This window comes from Geospiza fortis, unplaced genomic scaffold (genome assembly GCF_000277835.1).
Source record: "Geospiza fortis unplaced genomic scaffold, GeoFor_1.0 scaffold391, whole genome shotgun sequence".
In the NCBI taxonomy this organism is placed as follows: domain Eukaryota; kingdom Metazoa; phylum Chordata; class Aves; order Passeriformes; family Thraupidae; genus Geospiza; species Geospiza fortis.
The window spans coordinates 1,222,774-1,244,784 of NW_005054472.1; the positions used below are offsets into that span (position 1 = coordinate 1,222,774).

Sequence of the window (22,011 nt, forward strand, 5' to 3'; positions counted from 1 at the left end):
GAATAACCAAACTATCTGACAGGGTATGTGGAATGCAGCTTTCCTTCTGCTCACTCAAGGAACAGCCCATGCCCCACCCCAGGGAGCAGCAGCCACTGCATGGGGACAGGGACAGGAGCCACACCCATCATGACCCCAAACACCCCATTAACCTTTCCTATGTCTGGTAGTGTCACCTGCTCATCCTTGGGAACCCAGCAGGGACGGATTCAAAGTGTGCAAGGAAAAAGGGCTGCACCCTTTCAACCCCACCACAGGGATCAAGGGGGTCTCACACTGGGTTTAAGCTCCAGAAACCCTTTGTGCACTGTCCCAAAGCATTGGGATCCCAGAATTACCTCAGCTTTTCCAGGGAGTTTCTGGCCAGAGTCATATCCCTGTTGTCCCATCCCTTCCTCCACCCTCCTGAAGGTTTCCTCACCCCAAAACTGCTGCCACCCAGGACTGTCCACCAACACCTGACAGGCTCTGCTCCAGCCTGCTGGCTCCAAAAGGCCCCACTCTGCAGCACTGAAGTGACCAAGCCTGGGTTTCTACTGACTCACATCTTGAGGGTCTCCAGTGGGGCTGGCCGGTGTCTAACAGGCTCCTGCACTGCTGTGGGAGTAACAGGATCTCTCTTTTCTCCCTACTCGCCTGGATTTATGAGCTCTGGAGGAGTTTATCGCCTTCCACGCCTCAAAGTTTGGCTAAAATCAACTGGATTGTGAAGGGAAGATGGAGATTGTTGCTGGGAAGAAAAGAAAGGAGGGACAGGCGAAGCTGTTGCATCAACTTTGTCCAGAAAATCGGGCTAAAACCTTTCCCAAACTGCTCCTTTTTCACAAAGTGTTTCTTATGACATTTTCCTAAGAAAAGTGTTCTGACTTTTCATTTAAAATTACACTTCCCTTAGAAAAAGTGTACCAAAAAATGTTAAAGAACCCCTCAACAGCGGACATGCAACATGAGAATAAAAATCAGGAAAAGGGAAAAGGGTCATTAACACTTGTATTTAATTGCAAAAATTAAAAACTTTTTTATTCTTCTTACATACAAATCTCATTTATTTACATACTTTACAGGCTTTTCCCAAGTATTTACAAAGTTTGCAATATATTAAATTAGGACCATCCATAAAATTCTGCATTAAGTGCATATTCACATTCTTTTTTTTTTTTAATCCATCACTAAGTTTAGTGTTCAGCATTGAAACAGTCTTTATGCATATATAGCTTTACTTCCCAGCACCTCTGAGCCTTTAGAATGTGGCTCCCCTCCCCAAGACAAGGAGATAATGCTAAAAATAAATCACCTGCCATTTGTTTGAATCTCCAAAGCAAAGGGAAGTCCAGCATCTCCCTTGTCTAACTCAGCAGGACACTAAATCTGCCCTTTACAAGGAGGAGGTTCCTGAAGAGGAGGATATCAAGTTCTACCTACAAAATTTACCAAGAGGAGAAAGTTTAGTTTGCAGGAAGCAAAAACTCTTTGTGCACCCATCAAAATGGCCTCACCCCACGAAACATTCAATTCTCTTGGGGGCCATGGGGCTGAATGAGGACCTGGGATTGGGGTGTGGAAATTTCCCTCCTGGAGGGAGGGAACAAGAGGGTTCCAAGGCAGAAGGATCCCCATTTCTGAGACACTGGGGATTACAGAGCTCACATCTCTACCATGAGATGCTCTCCTGCTGCTGCTGGAGCCCAGGAGGCCATGAGGGAAGGGATTTGATCCAGCCCAGACAAAGCAGCTTCTCCTCCAGAATGTTCCAAAAACAGGCCTGGTGGGAGAAGCTGCAGTCTGGAGACTCATGGGGAATCTGACTCAAAGCTCTCCAGGGCCTTGCAAAGAGACCCCTCAGGGGAATCAATGTGTGCAATAACAGTGGGCAGGGAAAAAAATGAAAAGGAACAAAGAAAGCGAAAAAAAAGAATCAATAGAAACTGCCAGGTTGGCTCCCGTGGGGGCCGCTGATTTCCTGGTACTGCAGTAAATCATAATAATCCTTTCTCCTCCTTTCAGTTACCCTGAGTTCAGGACTGACTGACAGCACTGGTCAGTGACCCCTGCTTTGGGGAGCAGCTTCAAACCACGATCCTCCTGCCCAGCTGATGGGGACAGCCTGTCCTTCCAGCCTGGCAAGGGCAGAGGTGCCCCCTCCTCTGGGCTCGTGGGTAGTACCAATTTCTGGTGTGATTTCAGAGCAGCTTTGCAACCTTTGGGATGTGGGGTGAGGAGGAATCCATCTCCCAGCTCACAGGCAATGAGCTCTGAAGCACACAAAGGGATTTTAAAATGTATTAACTGGGAAGTTGTGTGAGCTGGGCAGAGGGGGAGTGGGAGATTGTCCAAACCAGCACAGAGTGCAAAAGGGGAGCTGAGGTGAGGGAGACCATGGTGGGACACCCCCTCTGTGAATCATGGCTGTGACCTCAATAGCTGCAGGAACAGCCCTGTTCCACCCCAGCAGGCCACTAGGACCACCAGCCTCTCCAGGGAAGTCCTGCAGCCTTTCCAGGGACTCTGGGAAGCTGGAGTTCTGGATGTGGAAGACGACCAGGGCTTAATTGCAATAAAGGTATCAAAACCTCCCTTTGGCCATCCCAGTTCTCCCACTGTGGCCTCACCTCCGGGTTTCCCACCGTGGCTCCTTGCCTGCCCTGGGATGTGGAAGGTGTGAGCACCACTCCTCTGGCAGCTGGAGACAGGAGCTGCTCTGGAAGCTGTGCTGCAGACTGGGGCTCTGCACTTCGGCCAAAATTGACTCTTTATCAGCAGGAGAACTGCCCTCCTGTTTTAGTTTAGCAGCTAATTCCTTACAGCCTTTGGAAGAGGAAGAAAAAATATACCGGAGAGCTTAAAAACAAATGATGTAAGCTCCGAAGGGAGCGAGGCTGGGACATATGCAATGTATCTGAGACAGAGCTGGAAACTTATGCAGAGCCCATAAAGTGCACTTGGAAGGCTGCTCTGCAAACAGGCCAGACTCACCAGCTCCTGTCCAACCAGCTGCAACTCTTCGAGGAAGGCTGCAACTCTTCGAGGAAGGGAGAAGCACTACGTGAGAACATTTCTGCTAAACAGGCACAAACCTGCCCCTTCCTCCCCCTAGTCCAAACAGCAACTGTAAATAGATCCATTTTCTCTGCTTCTTCCTGAAAGAGCCAGACAGCCACAATGGCTTAAGTGTGACTCTCAAAATCCAGGCATTTCACAGACACTTGGGAATTGTCTCCGCAGCTCTTCTACAAGTTACAGTCAAGGACACTTAGCAGTGACAGTGTCACCAAACCGCCGCAATCTCAGCAAGAATGGCTCCAGCAGCATCTTTGAGCAAATGTTTTACAAAAATGGGTCAGATACAAAAGCAGTAAGAGGTGAAGTAACCTGGTCAGCCTTTGAGTTTGATTTGAGAAGCTGCCAAAGTGTAAATAGCAACAGTCACTAATGAGGCCCTAATTCTGCCATCACTGAACTCCCAAATTTCCATTAACTAAGACCCAGGCTTTAAGAGGAGGGAGAGGGGTGGTGTGTATGTGTGTGTCTTGGCATGTACAAGATTGAATGTAGTGTCATGAGTGTGAAATACACTCCAAGCAGTGAGAACACTAATGGAAGTTCTATTAGTCCAATTCCCTTTAATACTTGGTAACAAATTATATTAGTCCTTTTCTATCCTGAGAGAGCCAGACTCTCCCCTTTTGGTTCTACTAGATCTGGTGTGTGTCCAGCACCAAGGGCCATGCACAGACTGACACAGGTGCTGGGCTTGTTCTCATTGTTTTGATAGGAGAAAAACAAGGGTTATGCATAGAAATGTTTGTAATGTCAAGGCCTCAGACTAAATTCTTTGGAGCAGGAACTGTCCTCTGCCTTATTCTTGTACAGGAGCCAGAAGTGGTCATCCCACTTGGCAGCTTTTGTCAACTCCTAATCAGATTAGCACAATGTTTGCTCCCATTCTCCTCAAAAACAAAGGCTGGACAGACATTTTCCCAATCTGTCATTTTACATGTACCTAAAATATTTACAGAGAAAAAGGCTCTTGCTCCTGAGAACAGAGTTAACTCGCTGTCAACCAAAACCCCTCCCAACTCCATATTAACAAGTGTGAGAGTATGTCCTGAACTCCAGCCCTGGCCTATGAGTTCAGCCTGACACATCTGTAAATGATCTTCAGCAGTGGGATCAGACCCAAAGGATCAGGCTTGGAAGGGACCGGAGCATCCACAGTCTGCAAACCCCGAACCCGAGCCTCTCTCAGGGCACTGGAGACAGCGCTGCTCCAGCAGCAGGAAACACGCAAAGGCAGCTTGGAAAGGACCCAGGAAAAACCAACGTTCATTCTGAAGACAGAGTTCCAGGTCTGGAAGGAGTCAATGCAAAAATATGCCAAGGAAGAGGGAGGTTTCAGGTGCTCCCAGAGGTACCGTGGGCTGGGAACGCAGGCAGTGCCTCCAAACACAAGGAGCAGCTGAGAATGGCTGTGCAGCTCTTGGTGTCTGAGGTGAAAGCTGGACAGAGCTGCTCTCTCCCAGCCCCAGCTCCATCCACAACTCCTGCACTGCCAGCACCTCTAAGATGTGTGTTGGTGTTTTTGCAGGAAAGGAAGCGGAGGTGAAGAAAAGCACAATTATCATTTGACTCACTCACAACCTGCTGACAGAGAGCTGCAGAAGGGTGATCACAACACAGAGAGGCCTGAAGGGATTCTTTTGGTACAAGAAGGACGCAGTGGGTGAGAGTTTCTGCCCTCAGGCTCAAGGCTGTCCCCATCCAGGGAGCAGGAGCCAAGGTCAGCTCTGCAGGGCTCACACAGCTGCGGACGTGAGGGAGAGCTGGGACGCATCACCAATTCATTCCCTTTATAGAACTGGCCTGACTACACAGGCTCAAAGCTTCCTCCTCAGGAGGAATGTACACAGAAATGTCACACACCTCATCCACTCCCAAACCCCCCAGGAAGTTTCAGAAGTGCCATAATCCACAAAGAACATAAGGTGAATCTCATCCTGAGAAATCCATCTGCTGCTCCTGGAAAAAAAACCCTTTGCTGCAAACTCAGGGCTTACCTGAGGGGACAGGGAGGGTCATAAATAGCTTGAGCTTCTCCCAAAATACATTTGAGGAAAGGCAAAGGATTACCTCAAGGGTCAGGAAAATAGTCCTTTTTAAACACTGTAAACATGCAGGGTGGCAAAGCTGCCTGCCCCAGTTGCCCTGGCTTGCTCCTCTCAAGACGTTGCCTTGGCTTCAAAGCTGAAAGTCTTCTTGTCCTGGGAACAGCTCTGTTTTCCCACCCCAGCATCCTTAGCTGGCAGCTCCATCACAAATCACAGCTGGCTCTGTCCCTCTGGCCATGAAGCTCATTGTCCAGTGATCTGTGCTGGCATAACCTTGGGAAGAGGCAATGGAGAGGCTCTGTTAGATGAACCCATCCTTAATGAGTGCTCCCATTTCCCACAAAGGGATGTGGTCATGCTGGAGCTCTTTGGAAAGACACTTCCCTCAGTGGGCACTGGGTTTGTAATACTCATTGTGTACCCACACTGCTCAGCTTGGAGCATCTCCAGTGTTGGAGTTCCAGGTCACAAGCTCCCAGTCCAGGAGGATCACTCCCTGTGCTGTGACAAGCAGGCACACACCAGTCTGGAGGTGACAATGGCACAAACCACCATCCCAGGTGTCAGACAGAAAAGGCCCAGCTGGAAGCAGTCTCCTGATTCCACTCCCAGCCCCTGCAAGCCACAGCTCTGGTACTCACCCAAATCCCCAGCTTCCAGCTCCACCTTGAACACCTCACAGTGTCCTCTGCACGTGTCCAGAGGTGCAACAGTCAGGGTGAGCTGCCCACTCCCAACAGCAAAGAGGCTGTGCAGGCTGTAGCTCTAGGACAAGAGGAGAGGATTTCAAAAGCTTTCCTTGGCTCTGTCTGCCCAAAGCAGGGACAGTCACTGCCCTGCAGGCAAGTGAGACAGAGCAAACAACAAGTTTGCTGCTCCACCAGTTACCAGTGGAGCACAGAATTTCAGCTGAGGTCAGCTGCATGCAAGAGTTCTCCTCTGCTCCAAGGCAAGGCAGGGCCTGTACATCCCCACAACTCAGGAAAACACAGAGGAGGAGATCAGGCCAGTGAAGTGTCTCAGAATGAGACTCACTGCTAGGAACAGCTCCTAAAATGCAGCTCTTAAAACAATTCTGCCCCACTGTGCACAGAAAGACCTCACCCAACTACAGAGCAAGGCCAGACACACGAGTGGAGCAGGCAAGGGGTGTTGGAACAAGGAGATCTTTAAAGTCCCTCTGTTTCTGTGACATCTCCAGCTCCAAGGGAGATGGGCACAGGGTATCTCCTGCCCCAAACTGGACACAAGTGCTGGGAGGCACAGCCACCTTGAGATGCCACTTTACACAGGGATGGACAGAACCCCAAAAGCTCCTTTCCAGGACTGTATCAGCTAAAAATACCCTGCAAATCCCACAAAAACTCAGAACTGCTGGGAGACAACTCATGGACAGAAGAGAATGCCTTTGGAATTAATTTCTCACCTTATTCCCCAAGTCTGGGTGGCGGATGAGGAAGCAGCTCTCCAGAGACACTGTCTTGGGGAAGGACAGCAAAGAGGAAGCAGGGAAAAATTCCTGGAGAATCCGGGATCTATTCACAGACTTGTTCCTAAACAAACCAGCCCATATTAAAGAATCATCATACAATGATAATGTTTGCATTTAAAAGCTACTTTCAGATAAAAATTCTTGCCAAATGTTCATGCTTGATAAACAGCACGACAGACCAGCCCTTGGAGTCAGGAGCAAAATTCAACCTCAGCCTCTAAATCTGCTCCTTCCCACTTTCCTCTGGACTCTTGCACCAGGACTATGTAAAGAGGGAGCAAACAGATCCTTATGGATACCTGAACTTCATTTCCCTCCCCTTTTCCTTTAAAATGATCCAAGTCATTGACCAGATCCATTAATTACAAAAGATGCAGAGAGGCAGCATCATACAAAACCATAACTGAACCCACACTGTGAGGCAGGGGGGATCCAAGCTATTCTCTAGACCAGGAAATGTAACTGGAAAAGGCCAGGTGGGGCTTGTTATCTTTACATCCCTGTCTAGGGGACTGACATGATTAATTCTTCTGTACCCTGACCATCCCTCTACCAGTGCTGGCTCTGAGACCTTAGAGAGCTCCGAGTTGCTCACATGTCTTGTTCCCATTAAAATCTTTGGCAAAGAGCTTTTGGATAACAGGGGCAGGATGAGAGTTGGCCATATTTTCTGCACAAGACCAAACACAAACTGCAGGATTCTTTGACTTCCACTTTTCAGTGTTTGCAGAAGTCATAGCATCTCTTCTCAGTCAGCACCAGCAGTGGAGGATTTCCACTGAGCAGACAGAGGTGATAGAAATGTGAACCAGTTGTCTCAGGCGATCAGAGCACAGCCCAGATGATTTACAGACTGAAGAACAGTCCCTAGGATAATTTTATCTTATAAGGGGAGCAATAGCTGGAGACCAAGCACCAACTCTCCATTTTTAGTGCAGAAGTCTCATCCTCAGAACAAATCAGTGCCAGCAAGCAGAAGCAGCCTGAAACCCACTCCTGTACACCTTCCCTCCAGTTAAACTGCAACTTGCAGGCACTGGTGGTTCACACAGGCAGAGCCTGAGCACCCCTACAGAAATGATGTGTCCATCCATCACATGGTTTGTCTGACTCACCAGGGAAAGAAAAATGGGCAGCTCCATAATCCAGCTGAATTTTCTTCTATTATAACCTCTGCCAGTTCTGGATCCTGGGATTGAAAATGCTTCAGTTCTTCATAGGAGAGGTGCTGCCCTGTCTTAAAGAACATGAAACAAAGATAAAAGCTGTGCCCACAGGGCTGCCCCCTGCTCCCATTTCCCTCCCACTAGAAAATATCCAAGAGCAACAGCCACATGGATTGCTAAGTGTCCAAATGCAATGATCATTAGGCAGAGGAACAATGCAGGGAGCTCTCTCCTCCCACATCTTTACAGGAGTGAAATGTCTTCTTAGACACATGTCCTGAATGAGCAGTTTGAGTTCATGGGTGAAAATACTGGGCAGGGGTTTTGGGCTTGTGCTGTTCAAGCATTTGGACTCATCACCCTCACAAATCCCTGCTGCATTACCTTGATTAGAAAAGGCTGATGCCTCTGGAGCTTTTCTGATAGCTCTCTGAAGTCTGTCACTATGTGAAGGCTTTTCACAGCAGAACAGACTGTGCAGTTTGCAGGAAGTGCAGAAGTGTTCTGTCTGCAACCTGCTGCCCACCAGTCCTGGCATTCTGGGGAAGAAACAAGGGAAACCTCTTCAGTAAGACCAAAAACAGAATGGAAATGAGACAAATTCAATTACAAACTCATTATCCCTAACATGAAACACTGAGATTTCTTATCGTTTCTGATGGCTGTAACTCAAAAAGAAGCAGCTTTACCAGGCAGGGAACTGGAGGGAATGTTTCCAGCACATTTTGGAGATAAGAGATGAAGGTTGTGAGCAATGGGAGAGCTCATGGAAATTCCATTTCTCTGTACATGAGGCACACAAGCTCAGCAACCCTTCCATGAGCAACAGAGGAATGGCAACCATCACATGTAGTGTAATTAAACTGAAACAACTCCATAAGCAAACGAGCAACCCAAAGGTGTTATCAAGGAGGTAACACCCAGTAAACCAAAAAAAGATCCAGGGTGGAAAGAGTAACTCCCACACGGCTGGCACTGGTGTCATGAACCCTGCTAGGATCTACCTGAAATCATCACCCTCCCCTTTACCACTGTGTTAATTTAGAAATTTGTCCCAGGCAATGGTTGCCCAATCTCTGATGTGCAGAAGATGCTGGGAAAATGTCAGATTTCACCAAGACATGCTGCTGCTGTTTTCATTCATCCCATGCATTGACTTGAAGATGAAACTGGGAGAAAAGTCCCAGCACGAGCAACCCCTGGGCCACAGCCACATTCATTTTAAATTCCAAAAATTGTTGTTACACCACAATCAGCTGAACTGGCCTACAACGAACAATGCATATGTTTACATCTTCAAAAATTTAATTTTTACAATAAAACACAACTTGATGCCTCTATCCAGCCTCCCTCCTCCAATTAACAGCTCTCCCCAAAAAACAAAGAAACATTAAAAGAAAGGACTTGTTGCAGCAGGGAATGAGCAGGACAATGCTGAACACCCCCAGGCATTTCTATGTAAAGGATGTGCAGAGCAGCCACCACTCTGAAAGGGTGTGGCTCTAATTTGCAGAACCACACAAAGATCAAATTCCAACTCCGGGCCCTGCACAGAGACATCCCAAACTCCCACCCTGTGTCTGAGAGTGTTGTCCAAACACTCCTGGAGCTCCAGCAGCCTCAGGGCTGTGCCCATTCCCTGGGGAGCCTGTTCAGTGCCCAGCATCCTCTGGAGGAAGAACCCTTCCCTGATGTCCACTCTAAACGCCCCCAACACAAATTTTTCATTTGGAGATACAGCAGCAGATTGTGAGAAATGGGAGAGCTTAATGGAAATTCCACTTCAAACACAAATTTTATGGCAGTGACAGCCTTAATCCAACAGGAGAGGCTTAACTTGGGCAGTGGCAGCAAACCCATCCCAGGCCTGATCTGTCAGGGTGGGTCAGGAAAAACCCAAGGCCTGGGACACATGTGAAATATCCAGGGATCTGTCCTCACCAGCAGCCCACCCTGCCAGCACATGTCAAAACAGCCCCAGAGTCTCCTGGACATGGCTGCAGGCAAGCTTGGAAAAATGGACAGGATGGCAAAGGGAGAAAGAAGAGTGAAGTCTGGCTGAAAAATCAAGTTGGGAAACAAAGATGCACAGCAGCTTTTTGGGGCAAAAAAGACCATGCACAAACTGCTTATCACTGCCATTGCAATTTCCAGCCACACTCATGCTCCTGCACATGCTAAGAAGGGATGAGCAGCACTTCAGAGAGAAACTCTTGTTTTATTTTCCCCTCTGACATCTGCAACGGGCCACGAGGAATGCTACAGAGGATTTATGTTCATTGGGACATAACAACAAGGAGCAGACTGGGATTCATTTTGCTTCTTTCTTGCTGAGTATTTCCAACTCCCAAATGCTGCATTTCCCACCCTACTGCTGGGATATGGACTGAAAGGGATCAGGATATAACTCCCAGTCTTTCTGGAAGAGGCATCTACACTGCTTTCAGGGAAAGGGCAAAAAAGGCAAAACAAAGTGTAAAATCCTTCTTGCAAGCAGAAGTCCCAGTCCCATGAGAAACTGCTCCAATGTACTTTCCCTCCCCGCTCACAAGAGAAAAAAGAAAATCTTTGTTCCACTGCCTGTGGAAAGCTTCAGTTTTACAACAACAAAAAAACTCAACTCACAAAAAACAGCTGGTCAGTGACAGGAAACAAAAGGCTGAAAGATCTCACCAGAGAAAGGGCAGTCGCTGTGAAGAGAACACGAAAACATCTCTATGGTCTGTCATCAGATGGGGCATAGCAAGGCTGTAATTTCTCTCTGGGCAAAACTCAGAAACCTCATCCCTAAGCATTAAGCACAGTTGTCCCCAAATTTTCCCTCTGGGCTCAGGGCAGTACCCCACGGAACAGGATGCTAATCAGCTTGACAGTACAGAGCTTGATTCCTCTTTTGAGCCAGGCTGGGATATTTGCATTCTCAATTGCTCGATTCAGGGGGTGATTTCTTTTCCCCATGAATAACCAGAGCAGAGGACTGGCTGAGATGCATTTCAAATGCTGCAAGTGGGGTTGTGGGATTTTTTTTTCCCCTAGTAATTAATCTTTTAGATTTATTGTGGAGGGTGTTAGTCTGTGCACCAGCATGTGTGTGACTGGCATGACAAGTACGGGCAGCGCCTGCCCTTCCCAGGGAGGGCGGGAGGAGAGATGGTGCACACAGGAGCCAACTGCCACTGGGGACCAGGGCAGGATTTTACCCAGGATGCTGATTTTGTCTCCTTACACTCCCTGCATTCCTTTTACATTATCACCCTGCCTGCCCAGACACCCTGGGGATTGCTCTGGTGGAGGCTCGGCGCTGTCTGTGCACACACACACTGCTCAGGGATGCAAATGGAAGATGCTCTTTTCATCCCAGCACAGCCCTCACACCACGGTCCCATCCACTCCCATCCACACGCTGAAGCGCTGGGCGTGGGCAATTATCCCTGAGGAGCTGGAGTGCAGGAGAGCAGCTGGAGCAGTGACACATCCAACTATCCATTACACGACAGAAGTGTGGCCAACTTCTCTCTGCTTTCTCACCCCTTTTTGAGGGGCAGCCTTTGGTTTGTTCAACAGAACTTCAGTTCCCTATCGGCCATAACCACCTCATATTTCCTTTTATGTGTTATTATTTCTCCAGAACAAGAGCTGCCTCCTCCCCCGTGTCAGGAGAGCTCCTAGCAGAGCTAGGGCTGGGATTTTCAGCTGCTAACACAGCACAGACCAAAAGACAACAACCTTCCCTGAAAACACATCTATGATTAATACTACAAGGAGTTTATGACTCTACTTTCCACTATGCAGAAAAATAATTTTCAAGTCACCCTCAATTTAAAATGAGTACCCCGCCCTTCTTGGCTGTTTTCACAGAGGATCTCCCAAATTTTTGGCTGCCCACAGCACAAGAGAGGGGTGTGTGTGCACAGCCCCAGAGATGCTGGGTGTGGATGATCAGATTGTAAACTCAAGGCTCCTGAGAAGATCTGGCCCTGCTTCTGCCCATTGCAGCAAAGCAAATTAACTGCTGGAAACTTGCCCACATGGATGTGAAAGCAGGATCTCAGCAAGCCCTGCTCTCTTAGGGACCATACAGAGGGTGCAGGATCAATCTGCCACTGCAGAAGGTTCAAAGGGAAGCCTCTAGAAGGGGGAACTTTTGTTCCTGCAGGATACAGAGCCTAGGGCTGCTCCTGACCCTAACAAAGTGTTCAAAACACAAAACCTCCTGCTTGCAGGTGCACTGCAGGTGCTGAGGCAGTTTGCTGGCTCCCCACCACACTGGTTTGCTCCCTAGCACTCAGGGCTGCAAGGCTGTAGCAATCTCCACCAGGCAAGTGCCAGCCAGGTCTGCACAGAGAAGTCTGGTCCCAGGGAGACCCCCCAGGACTTCACAGCCCCACAGGTGTTGTGTCTGCAGGGGCTGTTGCTGCCATCACCCACAGTCACTGACAGGAAGCTCCCCAGAGGACTGGCTGATGTACTGAGCAGCTCCACAATGTGCAAAGGCTGGTTCCAAATCCCAGATCCCTCTTTCTGAGGATGAGGCTATGCCCCAGACCTACCACATACTTCACTGGGGCCAATCCTTGGAATATTCAAGCAAACATAGAATGAAATCCTTGGAATATTCAAGCAATTTCAGCACGCACTGGATGAACTCAGGACTCCCAAAAATGGCTGTGCACTGAATATTCCTCAGACATTTCTCTGTCCTTTCTTGTAGTGCATTGAACAAACCTGGGTGTTTCATTAAAAGGGGATTCTGTCTCTCTGCCCTGCTCAGGTGAGACCCCACCTGCAGAGCTGCCTCCACTCTGGGACCCCAACACAAGAAGGATGTGGAGCTGGAGTGAGTCCCAAGGAAGCCCCAGAAATGCTCTGAGGGCTGGAGCCCCTCTGCTCTGGAGCCAGGCTGGGAGAGCTGGGGTTGTTCATCTGGAGAAGAAAAGAGACCTTGGATCCCCTTCCAGTGCCTAAAGGAGATCCCAGAGAGCTGGAGAGGGATCTGGGACAAGGTCAGGATGAGGGGGAACGGCTTCCACTGCCAGAGGACAGGGACAGATGGGATATTGGAAGGAAATTCTTCCCTGGGAGGGTGGGGAGGCCCTGGCACAGGTTGCCCAGAGAAGTTGTGGCTGCCCCATCTCTGGAAATGTTCAAGGCCAGGCTTGAAGGGGCTTGGAATAACCTGGGATAGTGAAACAATTTAGGCATGAATTCATGATCACAACATTTACACAGGTAAATCCCTTCATTCTTACTTTACAGATCTAGGAATTCCAAGCTCTGTAGTTACCAGCGGCACAGTTTGGAAGAGGCATTTGGAGCACTTTGTTGCACAAGCAATGTTTCCATCTTGCTGCAAATTCTTCACAAGGCTAAAAATTAATTTGATCATTTATAATGTCATGTCAAAGTCAGACTAAACTGATGGGCTCTTAAGTAAGTCAGGCAGGAAACAAGGATTATTAATTACAGCCTGCAAGTCCTGATTAAGGACTGCATTACAGTGGGGCTTTAAATATATACTACAAAGAATGTCCCTGTTCAGCACCAGATCCTCACCCCTCCCTCATATTGAACTTTTATTGTAGCTCTGGGTATACTGAATATATTTATGCCACGACAAGAAAGTACCTCCCAGTTTGGTTCACAGCATTTTTAGGAACAGCTAGGAACAAAATAACAACTACAAAAAACCCCATCAAGAACCCCTTTATTGTTGTTCTGAGTAGAAGTCAACAGCTTGAAGAACTACTCGTTCATCTCACTAATGGGTAACGGCTGCTCCACCAGCACAGGGATCATTAGTCAACCCCGAGCAAAGCATGAAAATGATTTTGATCCAACCAGACATTGTGAAATCAAGTCTGCTGAGCTGAGCCCAAGAGGAATTCACAGTCCACTGGGGCAAAGGAGCATTATTTCCAGGAGAAATCTGCACCTACCAGTCTCAAGAATGGAAGGCAGGGGCCAAGCTGTCAGGAAAGCATCCACAGTCCAGCTGCACCTCTGGTTACCTGCCCCAGTGACAGCTTGTGCTGCATGAGCAATCTGCCTCAGAGGAACAGCTTTGGAAACAAATCCCTCCCAGCTGCTGTCACCTGCCTGATGGTGGCCTCAGCCTGTAAAAGGTTTGACATGTCTGTGTCACAAGTGCACAGACAGCTCTGCCAGGCTGCTAAATGCCTCTGCAAGAGGCCACCTATGGCAAATGCTGATCCCAGGAAAGCAAATCCAAAGTAAGGATTCACTCTGGAAATGAGGAAACTAGAAACTTTGGAGGCTTCACAATATAGAAGCAAAAGGAAGAGTATTTTGTGTTCCACAGCACCACAATGGTTTGGGGTTAGTTTACTGCCAGCAAACCCAAATAAACAGCTCACTGGCTGAACCAAGGCCAAAGTAACAGAGTATGAACAGCTTGGCACCACCCCGCCCTGCGAAGTCAGCCGTTTTTTTTCCCCTTTGAACGAGCCAACACATGTCTGCTGGTTGCTTTCAGGTTATATCATAAAAGGGTTGTTTACATACACAAAAGATCAGATAAACTGGCAGCTGTGCAGTGATGGGAGGGAGCCCTGCACATGCTGTGACCCACAACCACCTCCAAATGCTTCAGCCCCCAAAGCGGGCGCATGAAAAACAAGAGCAAAAACCAGCTCAACTCTGCTGAGGAAAAAAAACCAACATCCTTCGAGAGCAAGAGGAGAGGAAACAAGTTAGAAATCAGATCCTGCCTTACCTCCCAAGCAGCCTTATTGCTCAACCCTTCATTCAGAGCAGGCCCATGCTCCTTGGGCTCAGGAATGGGTCAGACAGAGCATGGGCTGCAAAGCCCATGGGGAAAGGCTGGATGAACCCCTGGGTGCTCAGCTCATGGGAAAAGGCTGGATGAATGCCTGGGTGCTCAGCTCACAAAGAAAGGCTGAACCCCTGAGAGCTCAGCTCACAGGGAAAGGCTGGATGACCCCCTGAGTGCCCAGCTCACAGGGAAAGGCTGGATGACCCCCTGAGTGCCCAGCTCACAGGGAAAGGCTGGATGACCCCCTGAGTGCCCAGCTCACAGGGAAAGGCTGGATGACCCCCTGAGTGCCCAGCTCACAGGGAAAGGCTGGATGACCCCCTGAGTGCCCAGCTCACAGGGAAAGGCTGGATGACCCCCTGAGTGCCCAGCTCACAGGGAAAGGCTGGATGACCCCCTGAGTGCCCAGCTCACAGGGAAAGGCTGGATGACCCCCTGAGTGCCCAGCTCACAGGGAAAGGCTGGATGACCCCCTGAGTGCCCAGCTCACAGGGAAAGGCTGGATGACCCCCTGAGTGCCCAGCTCACAGGGAAAGGCTGGATGACCCCCTGAGTGCCCAGCTCACAGGGAAAGGCTGGATGACCCCCTGAGTGCCCAGCTCACAGGGAAAGGCTGGATGAACCCCTGGGTGCTCAGCTCACAGGGAAAGGCTGAACCTCTGAGAGCTCAGCTCACATGGAAAGGCAGGATGAGCACCAGGCTGCTCTCAAGAAGCAGCAACTCTCCTTGCAAGGCAGGCATGCTGGATGCTTCCCTTCTGCACAAAGCTTTGCCAAGGATAAAACCTCTCCAAGGCTGGAGTGAAAGAAGCATAGGGAAAGGAGTTTTGCCTGCAAAGGGTTAAGATCAGGGAAGAGACAGGGGCTGGCCAAGTGCCAAGGCAAGCCTCCAGCTAAACCCAAGGTGGGCCAGCCAAGAGGCAGAGGCTGCTGCCCTCTCCCAGTAACCAGCTGCTGCCCTCCCCCAGTAACCCAGCCTGCTGTGACCCATCCCCACAAATAGCTCTGGCACCCAGCAGGCTTTAGTAACACAGTGACAGGCCATTTACAAGGTGTTGCTAAACACTGCTCCTCCAGCTGGGCTCCTTTCTCTACAATAATTACACATAAAGCTGTAAACATGATTTTAGCCCTAATGATCTAGGCAAAAAGGGGTATTTAACACTTCTTCTCCATGCTGGGGATAACTTGCACAGGATCTCCTCTCCAGCACTGAGATCCATGTGTGCTTTTGTCTGATTTTAGGTGTGCTGAGCATTTACTGACCCAGCTGATTCTGTGCTATGCAGGATGTGTGTGCCCAGGACCAAGTATCATTATTAAAAGCAAAGCTGGATTTTCCTTGAGGTCATTACAAGCACTGCTACCAGTACAACGTGCAAATTGTCACAGCCTGTTCCCCATTGACAGACCTGCTCTGCTGAGGATTTTGAGCTGCAAGGATGGAACTTACCATGGGCAGACACATGAGTTAATGTGAGAGCAGCTTAATGCTCTGCTCATCACATCATTGCATGGCTGGCAGGGAACAGTTACCAACCAGCTGACATCAAAAATCATATTTAGATATCAGCAAAGCTATAGGGATGACACAGTCATGAAGGAAAGAAACATCAGATGAGTGACTACCAGTGTGGTTTTAAAATTTCTGTTAAAATAATAGAAAACCCCTTTTCATTTGGCTTTACTGAAGACTTTGAGAGCTCATGTATCCCTAATGCTTGCAGGGGAGAGAGGAGCACTTGTACCCCTATTTTGCACCAGAGAACTGAAACACAGAGGGAATTGTCCATCCCAGCCTGTGTGAGAAATTAATCCACAATGCACAGGTCCTAAATTTCCCTGGAACAGCATTAGATAGCTGTGAGTTAACCCATCAAAATACACCGTGTTCCTTACAGCAGGTAAACCCAGAGGTCTGACAGCCTGCTGCCATTTATAACCTCTCTGGGGTTATACATGAAGGGCTGATGTGCCAAGAGCTGCAGGCCCAGAGCAGCCAATGTGACCCAGCAACAGGGCTTTCACAAGCTCTGCATAAACACCAGCTCAGGAAGAGCAAATGCAAACCACATTTCCACAGACCTTTTCCCCAACCACAAGGACCTTGCCCTGCAAAAACAGCTGGAAGAGAGGCACAGACCCAAGGGTCTAAGAGTCAGCTATCAAAGAACAAAGGGTGGGAACATAAGGTTTAATATGGGAATTGATCCGGGGAAAAAAGCAAGAAAAGAGAGCACAGAGACAGGCAGGAAAAAAGTCAGCAAGAAAAGAGAGCACAGAGACAGGCAAAAAGGAAATTTACTTTGGACTCAATCCTATAAACAATGCAAAAGAGTTTTGTGAATGCTGCTCCTCACCTCGGCTGCTCAAAGGTCCACCCACAGCCTCTGACAGACAGGCAGCCCTTGTCACCCACAGCACATCTCTTGGGTGGAAGGCACAAGGATGGAGGGCAGGCCACCATCAGCAGGAGGGAGGGGGGAGCACATCCTGCACCTCTGCACCTCCCAAAGCCTCACCATGACTCTGACTGGAGCTCTTGCCTCTCAGGGGAAACCCAACAACTGAGCTGCCCTTGTTCTGCAACACAAACCTGGCTGCTCAGCCCACACCTCCCAGCAGAGCAGGCTCCAACCTCAAGCCCAGAAAGCTTCCTCAACAGGAACAGAACCTCAACAGGAAAGCTGCCCCAAAGCTCAGGAGGGACAGCACAGCCCAGGCTGCCCCTGCCTGCCCAGGCACAGAGGAAGGAGCCAGACCACCCATGTCCATGGCAGGGTAACCTGTGCCAGCACAGCCTCCAGCTGACAACAGGTGGTTTCCAACAGGAACAGCCCAAGCTGGCTTTGAACTGGTGCCCAAGCACAGAAAGCTCCAAGCTGCATCCTCAGCCCCCTCAGAATTTTCTTCCCAGAACCCAGATTGGGAAAGGAAGAGGAGTCTGTACGTCGAGTCCCTTCATTAGTGGTTTTCTCTGCTGCTCAGGCACAGTGCAAACATCTCCCTTCTAGAGACAGGAGACTCAGAGGGGATCTCATTAAGGCATATAAATATCTCCAAGGGATGCCAAGAGGATGTGCCAGGACTTTTCCATGGCGCCCAACAACATGTTTTAGCCACAAAGTAAAACACAGGAAATTCCACCTCAACCTGAGGACAAACTTCTTTCCATGGAGGGTGGCAGAGCACTGGAACAGCTGCCAGGGGTGCCATGTCCCCACCTCTGTGCCCATTCCAAACCCACCTGTTCCAGGTGACCCTGCCTTGGCAGTGGGGTTGGACTGGGGGACCTGCAAAGGTCCCTCCCAACCCAAACTATTCTGGCATTCTGTGATCAGAGAACACCAAACCTGCCTGCAAGACCTCCTGGACTTAAACTCTCATCAACAAAGAAGACCCAAAATGCAGCTTTGCCCCTTCCCTTCAGTAGACCACAAGGCCAAAATTAGGGGCAAAATAATACAACAAACAAAAAGCAGGGCTGAAAAGGCTTGGGGGATCACTCAGCCCCAAACCATGGAGCTGCCTCTTCCAGACCCCTGCTGGATGGCTTCACCAGTGTCCTCTGGGCAGCAAGCTGTGATGGTGACACCAGTGTCACTGGGACAGTGTCGGTGGCTGCAGCTGCCTGCTGGGAAGCCAGGACATGAGGGATTCCCACAGGAGCCCAGCCAAGGTTCAGCCTGCGTGCTGCACTCTCCCATTTAAATAGCCAGGGTCTTGTCCAGGATCAAAGTCACTCCAGCCAACCCCAAGTCAATCTGTTAACTGGGAAATGCTGTGGCTTCCACCACAAACAAATTCTGTGAAAAAGAGAGCAGAAACTGCCTCTCCCCTCTCCTCTTTTCCCCAGAATTGGATTGCTGCCCACCCTTTTGCTCATCACTTCTGAAGACTTACAGGACTCACAGAGACATGAAGGATTTTATGAGCATTTAAATAACAACACTGCATCCTTCCTCTCTATACATCCTTCCCTTTTCCCCTGTTCCTCTGGATGTTTCCCCATCTCCTCATCATGCAGCTGGTTTTTCCAAAGGTAGGCCAGAACTGCTCCTGCTCTTATTTATCTTTACAAGGAGATCCTCATGGTTTCAGGCAGCCCTTGTCCTACAAACCTTTAGCTGTGCCAAGGAACCTCCCTGGGCTCTTCTCATCCAAAGGGACCCTGTGGTACCTGAAGGAAGAACCTGTCAACTTTCTGGACAAAATCTGATTGAACAAACACAACAGAACCACAGAATGGTTTGAGTTGGAAGGGGCCTTAAAATTCACCTTGCTTCACCCTGTGCCATGGGCAGGGACACCTTCCACTGTCCCAGGTTGCTCCAAGCCCTGTCCAACCTGGCCTTGAAGGCTTCCAGAGGTGGGGCAGCCACAGCTTCTCTGAGCAACCTGTGCCAGGGCCTCCCCACCCTCACAGGGAAGAATTTCCTCCTAATGTCCAACCTGCCTTTAAATTTAGGCCATTCCCCCTTGTCCTGTCACTCCTGGCCTTTGTGAAAAGTGAAATGAGCATTAAAATTGGATTCCATCTCAATACAGGAGCAGGGAGGGGTTCACCCATGGAAAAGCTGGAATGCAGTAGATAAGCAGGCTCCTAATGTCAAGTGCTTATCAGAGCCATCTTCTCACCTTTGTTTTTCACTCCCAGAGGTATCCTAATCCATAAGGAATAAGAGGAACAATGGGGGATACCCTGTCCCACCCATATAAACTGGAATCAGCAGAAATCCCATGTCAGCAAGAGGGAGGGAGAGAATGCAGAATGGTGCTGGCATTTCAGGGAGCCCTTTTTAGCTCTGGCAGGAAGGTCAGAGCCAACACAGACAACTCCAACACAATGAGGTGCCCAAGCTAAATATAAACATGACAAGGGCACGGCTACAGGAGTTTGTTTTTACAGTGAGCCACCAGACCATCAACATTGTGCCACATCCCTGCTCAAAATAATTCACAGCTTTATCATCACTGACAGTCTTTGTGTTCCAGCAGAGGCAGAGCCCAGGCTTGCATCCACCTGCCAGGCTAAGTCAGTGAAATGATTAACCAAGAATGAGAAATAGCCAAACTTTTCCATTGCTATTGTGCCATTCTAGGAAAATCTAGGATGTTGCTCTCCTGTGATGGGATCACCTCACAGGGAACCCTTATCTGACTTCCTCACACACACACACACTGCCCTCAATGTCACGTAAACATGACAGCACTCAACCCCCCAGGCCTTTCACAATATGCCACTTGGCAAAAACTCCTTTTCCTTAAACCAGGCCAAAAGTTGAGGTTTTTACACTTTGCTCACAGATATCAAGATTTGGTTGAGAAACTGGTTTTGCCTTACTCAGAAAAAACAAGAAAAGGTGACATTTCCCTAGCAGAGCTATCTCAGTTCTGGTTCTCAGAAGTGCAAAGATTTCTAGAGAAAAGGGAACTCTTGTGGAAGAAAGACCCGAGGTGTTAAAAGCAAGGAAAAGAGAATGTGCAAGAACAAAATTATCAAGTTAGAGATAAAATATGCTTCAGTCCCAGCGAAGCTAGAACTCAGGCTGCTATTTTTAAGTACAGTGGTAAGAAAAGAGAAAACCATGATGCCAAGCCAGCAACACATTTGTGGCACCCTGGAGACATTCGAGTGACTCTTGTGGCTGGCATTTAAGTTGGTATTTCTTGCTAGGCTTCTGTTATAGCAGGGAAAACATTTCCTTACTCTCCAACATGTACTTCTTGGCAATGGGCAGGGACAGCAGCCGGATGTGCCCGACGAGGGAGCCCCAGGCCTGGGCTCTGGAGAGTGGTGCTTCAGGTGGCAGAGGGTTGTAGGGCTGGATCACCAAGTAAACAGTCAGCAACACCAAGCCCAGGGTGAGCAGTCCCTGCAAGGGAAAACAGGCATGGAGTTAATTGCACTGCAAGGAGCTGAGGTGTCCTCACACCAGGACACACCTTCTGCTGGTATCAAAGGGCTGTGGCTGTGCACCACAGCATGAACACTTTATTTTTGCTGTGTCTCCTCGTTCAGCTGCAATGCTATTTATGTACACAGAGTTGTCAGCCAGTTTTATTATTAGGGCTGTCCACGGATGAAATTAAGCAGCCTTCAAACCCAAGCCACACAAACAGCTTTGTTCCTGTATTTTAGCACTGCAAATAATCCAGCATGAGATCAATCAGGATTATCTACAGATAGTTCCTTTTCCTCTCTACCTAATCAAATAAAAGCTTGCACTCTTGCCATGCCTCTTACACAAGGAAAACCCTGTGGCTTTTGCAAACATCCGTCAAGCCTCGAAATACTTTGGCAGAGTTGGCACCAGCTCCCTCCTCCATACCAGAATCCCAAATAAGCCTTAAAGAGATGACATGACGCATTTCTCCCCCTGGCCAAAGTCAAACTGAATCAACAGCAAAAACAAGAACAGAAGCTGAAAGTTCAAATTTGCAGTTTCCTGTTCTCCTGCCTCATTTTATGGCTTTTTATAGGACATGAGGAAGAGAGCTTGAATTTTTTTCCAAATAAAATCCATTGCAATGGATTTGTAGAGATGACACTAAAGTATTACTGAATATTATGTCAGTGGGAAGCTTTTTAGACTTGAAGCAAACATCTAGTCTAGTGGAAGGAGTCCTGCCCATGGAATGGACTTGGAACTGGATCATCTTTAAGATTTCTTCCAACCCAAACCAGTCTGGGATTGAATGGTCTCAAACCTACCTAACAATAGCATCCTTTCACTCACTTTGTAAAAGTTTTTACAGAATCTTTTAGTTAAGGCTTTTAAAACATTTTTCTACCATCAAGCATGATGACAATAGCTTTATTCCATAGACCAGAAGGAGAATAAAGACATTTAGAAGTTTGTGGCAGGGTCAGAAAAAGAGCCATGTTCACTTCGTGACTCAACCCTGAACTTCAAGGATCTCTTTCTTTCCTCACATTTCCATCCAGGATGCCAACACTAGGAATCTTAGTCTGAAAAATCAATCCAAATCTCATTATTTAATAATTTATGGGAGAGGAAGATGTGGACAACATAAATTTACAGCACATATGAGCAATTCCAAATCTTGAGCAGATATCTCCTGTTCTCAAAGCAGCTCATGGCATGAAGGAAAGAAGCTACACTTCACAGCTTTTTAAATAAAGATCTCGGAAAATTCATCAAGAAAAAGTAATGGGAAATAAAAAGCTCAGGTGCAAAAGAGAACCCTGACCCTCAAATGCTGTGTTCATGCACAAAAGTCATCTTACCTTGTAGAGAGCCACTAAGACAGGGTAGCGTGGAGGGCCCCTCTGGGGTTCGTTTCTTTCCAGGAGCTGCTTGATGAACTTCTCAATGGCTTTTTCTGACATGCCACACTGGTGGCCAGTCTGCCTCACCAGATCAATGGTCTCTGAGAGCTTGTCATAGATGCTGAGCTCGTTGGCTGAAAGCTCCATGGCCTCCAAGGAGA

General features: G+C 48.5%; 1 protein-coding gene across 1 annotated transcript; it reads right to left on the minus strand.

Annotated features, from left to right (window-relative positions):
- Positions 1 to 978: 978 nt before the first annotated feature.
- Positions 979 to 22,011, minus strand: CUNH6orf89 (chromosome unknown C6orf89 homolog). Its single transcript, XM_005428110.3, has 7 exons — positions 21,809 to 22,011; positions 20,267 to 20,432; positions 8,148 to 8,302; positions 7,713 to 7,834; positions 6,532 to 6,658; positions 5,747 to 5,870; positions 979 to 5,378 (listed from the first exon to the last, which is right to left on the minus strand). The coding sequence occupies exons 1-7, from the start codon at positions 21,995 to 21,997 to the stop codon at positions 5,293 to 5,295; spliced, it is 969 nt and encodes a 322-aa protein (XP_005428167.1). The 5' UTR covers positions 21,998 to 22,011; the 3' UTR covers positions 979 to 5,292.

Coding starts and splice junctions, on each gene's coding strand:
- CUNH6orf89 (XM_005428110.3), bottom strand. CDS start 21,997: ATGGAGCTTTCAGCCAACGAGCTCAGCATCTATGACAAGCTCTCAGAG. Junction 8,303..20,266: donor CAAGAAGTACATGTTGGAGA/GTAAGGAAATGT, acceptor TTTCTTCCCCAG/AATGCCAGGACTGGTGGGCA. Junction 5,871..6,531: donor ACCCAGACTTGGGGAATAAG/GTGAGAAATTAA, acceptor CTCTTGTCCTAG/AGCTACAGCCTGCACAGCCT.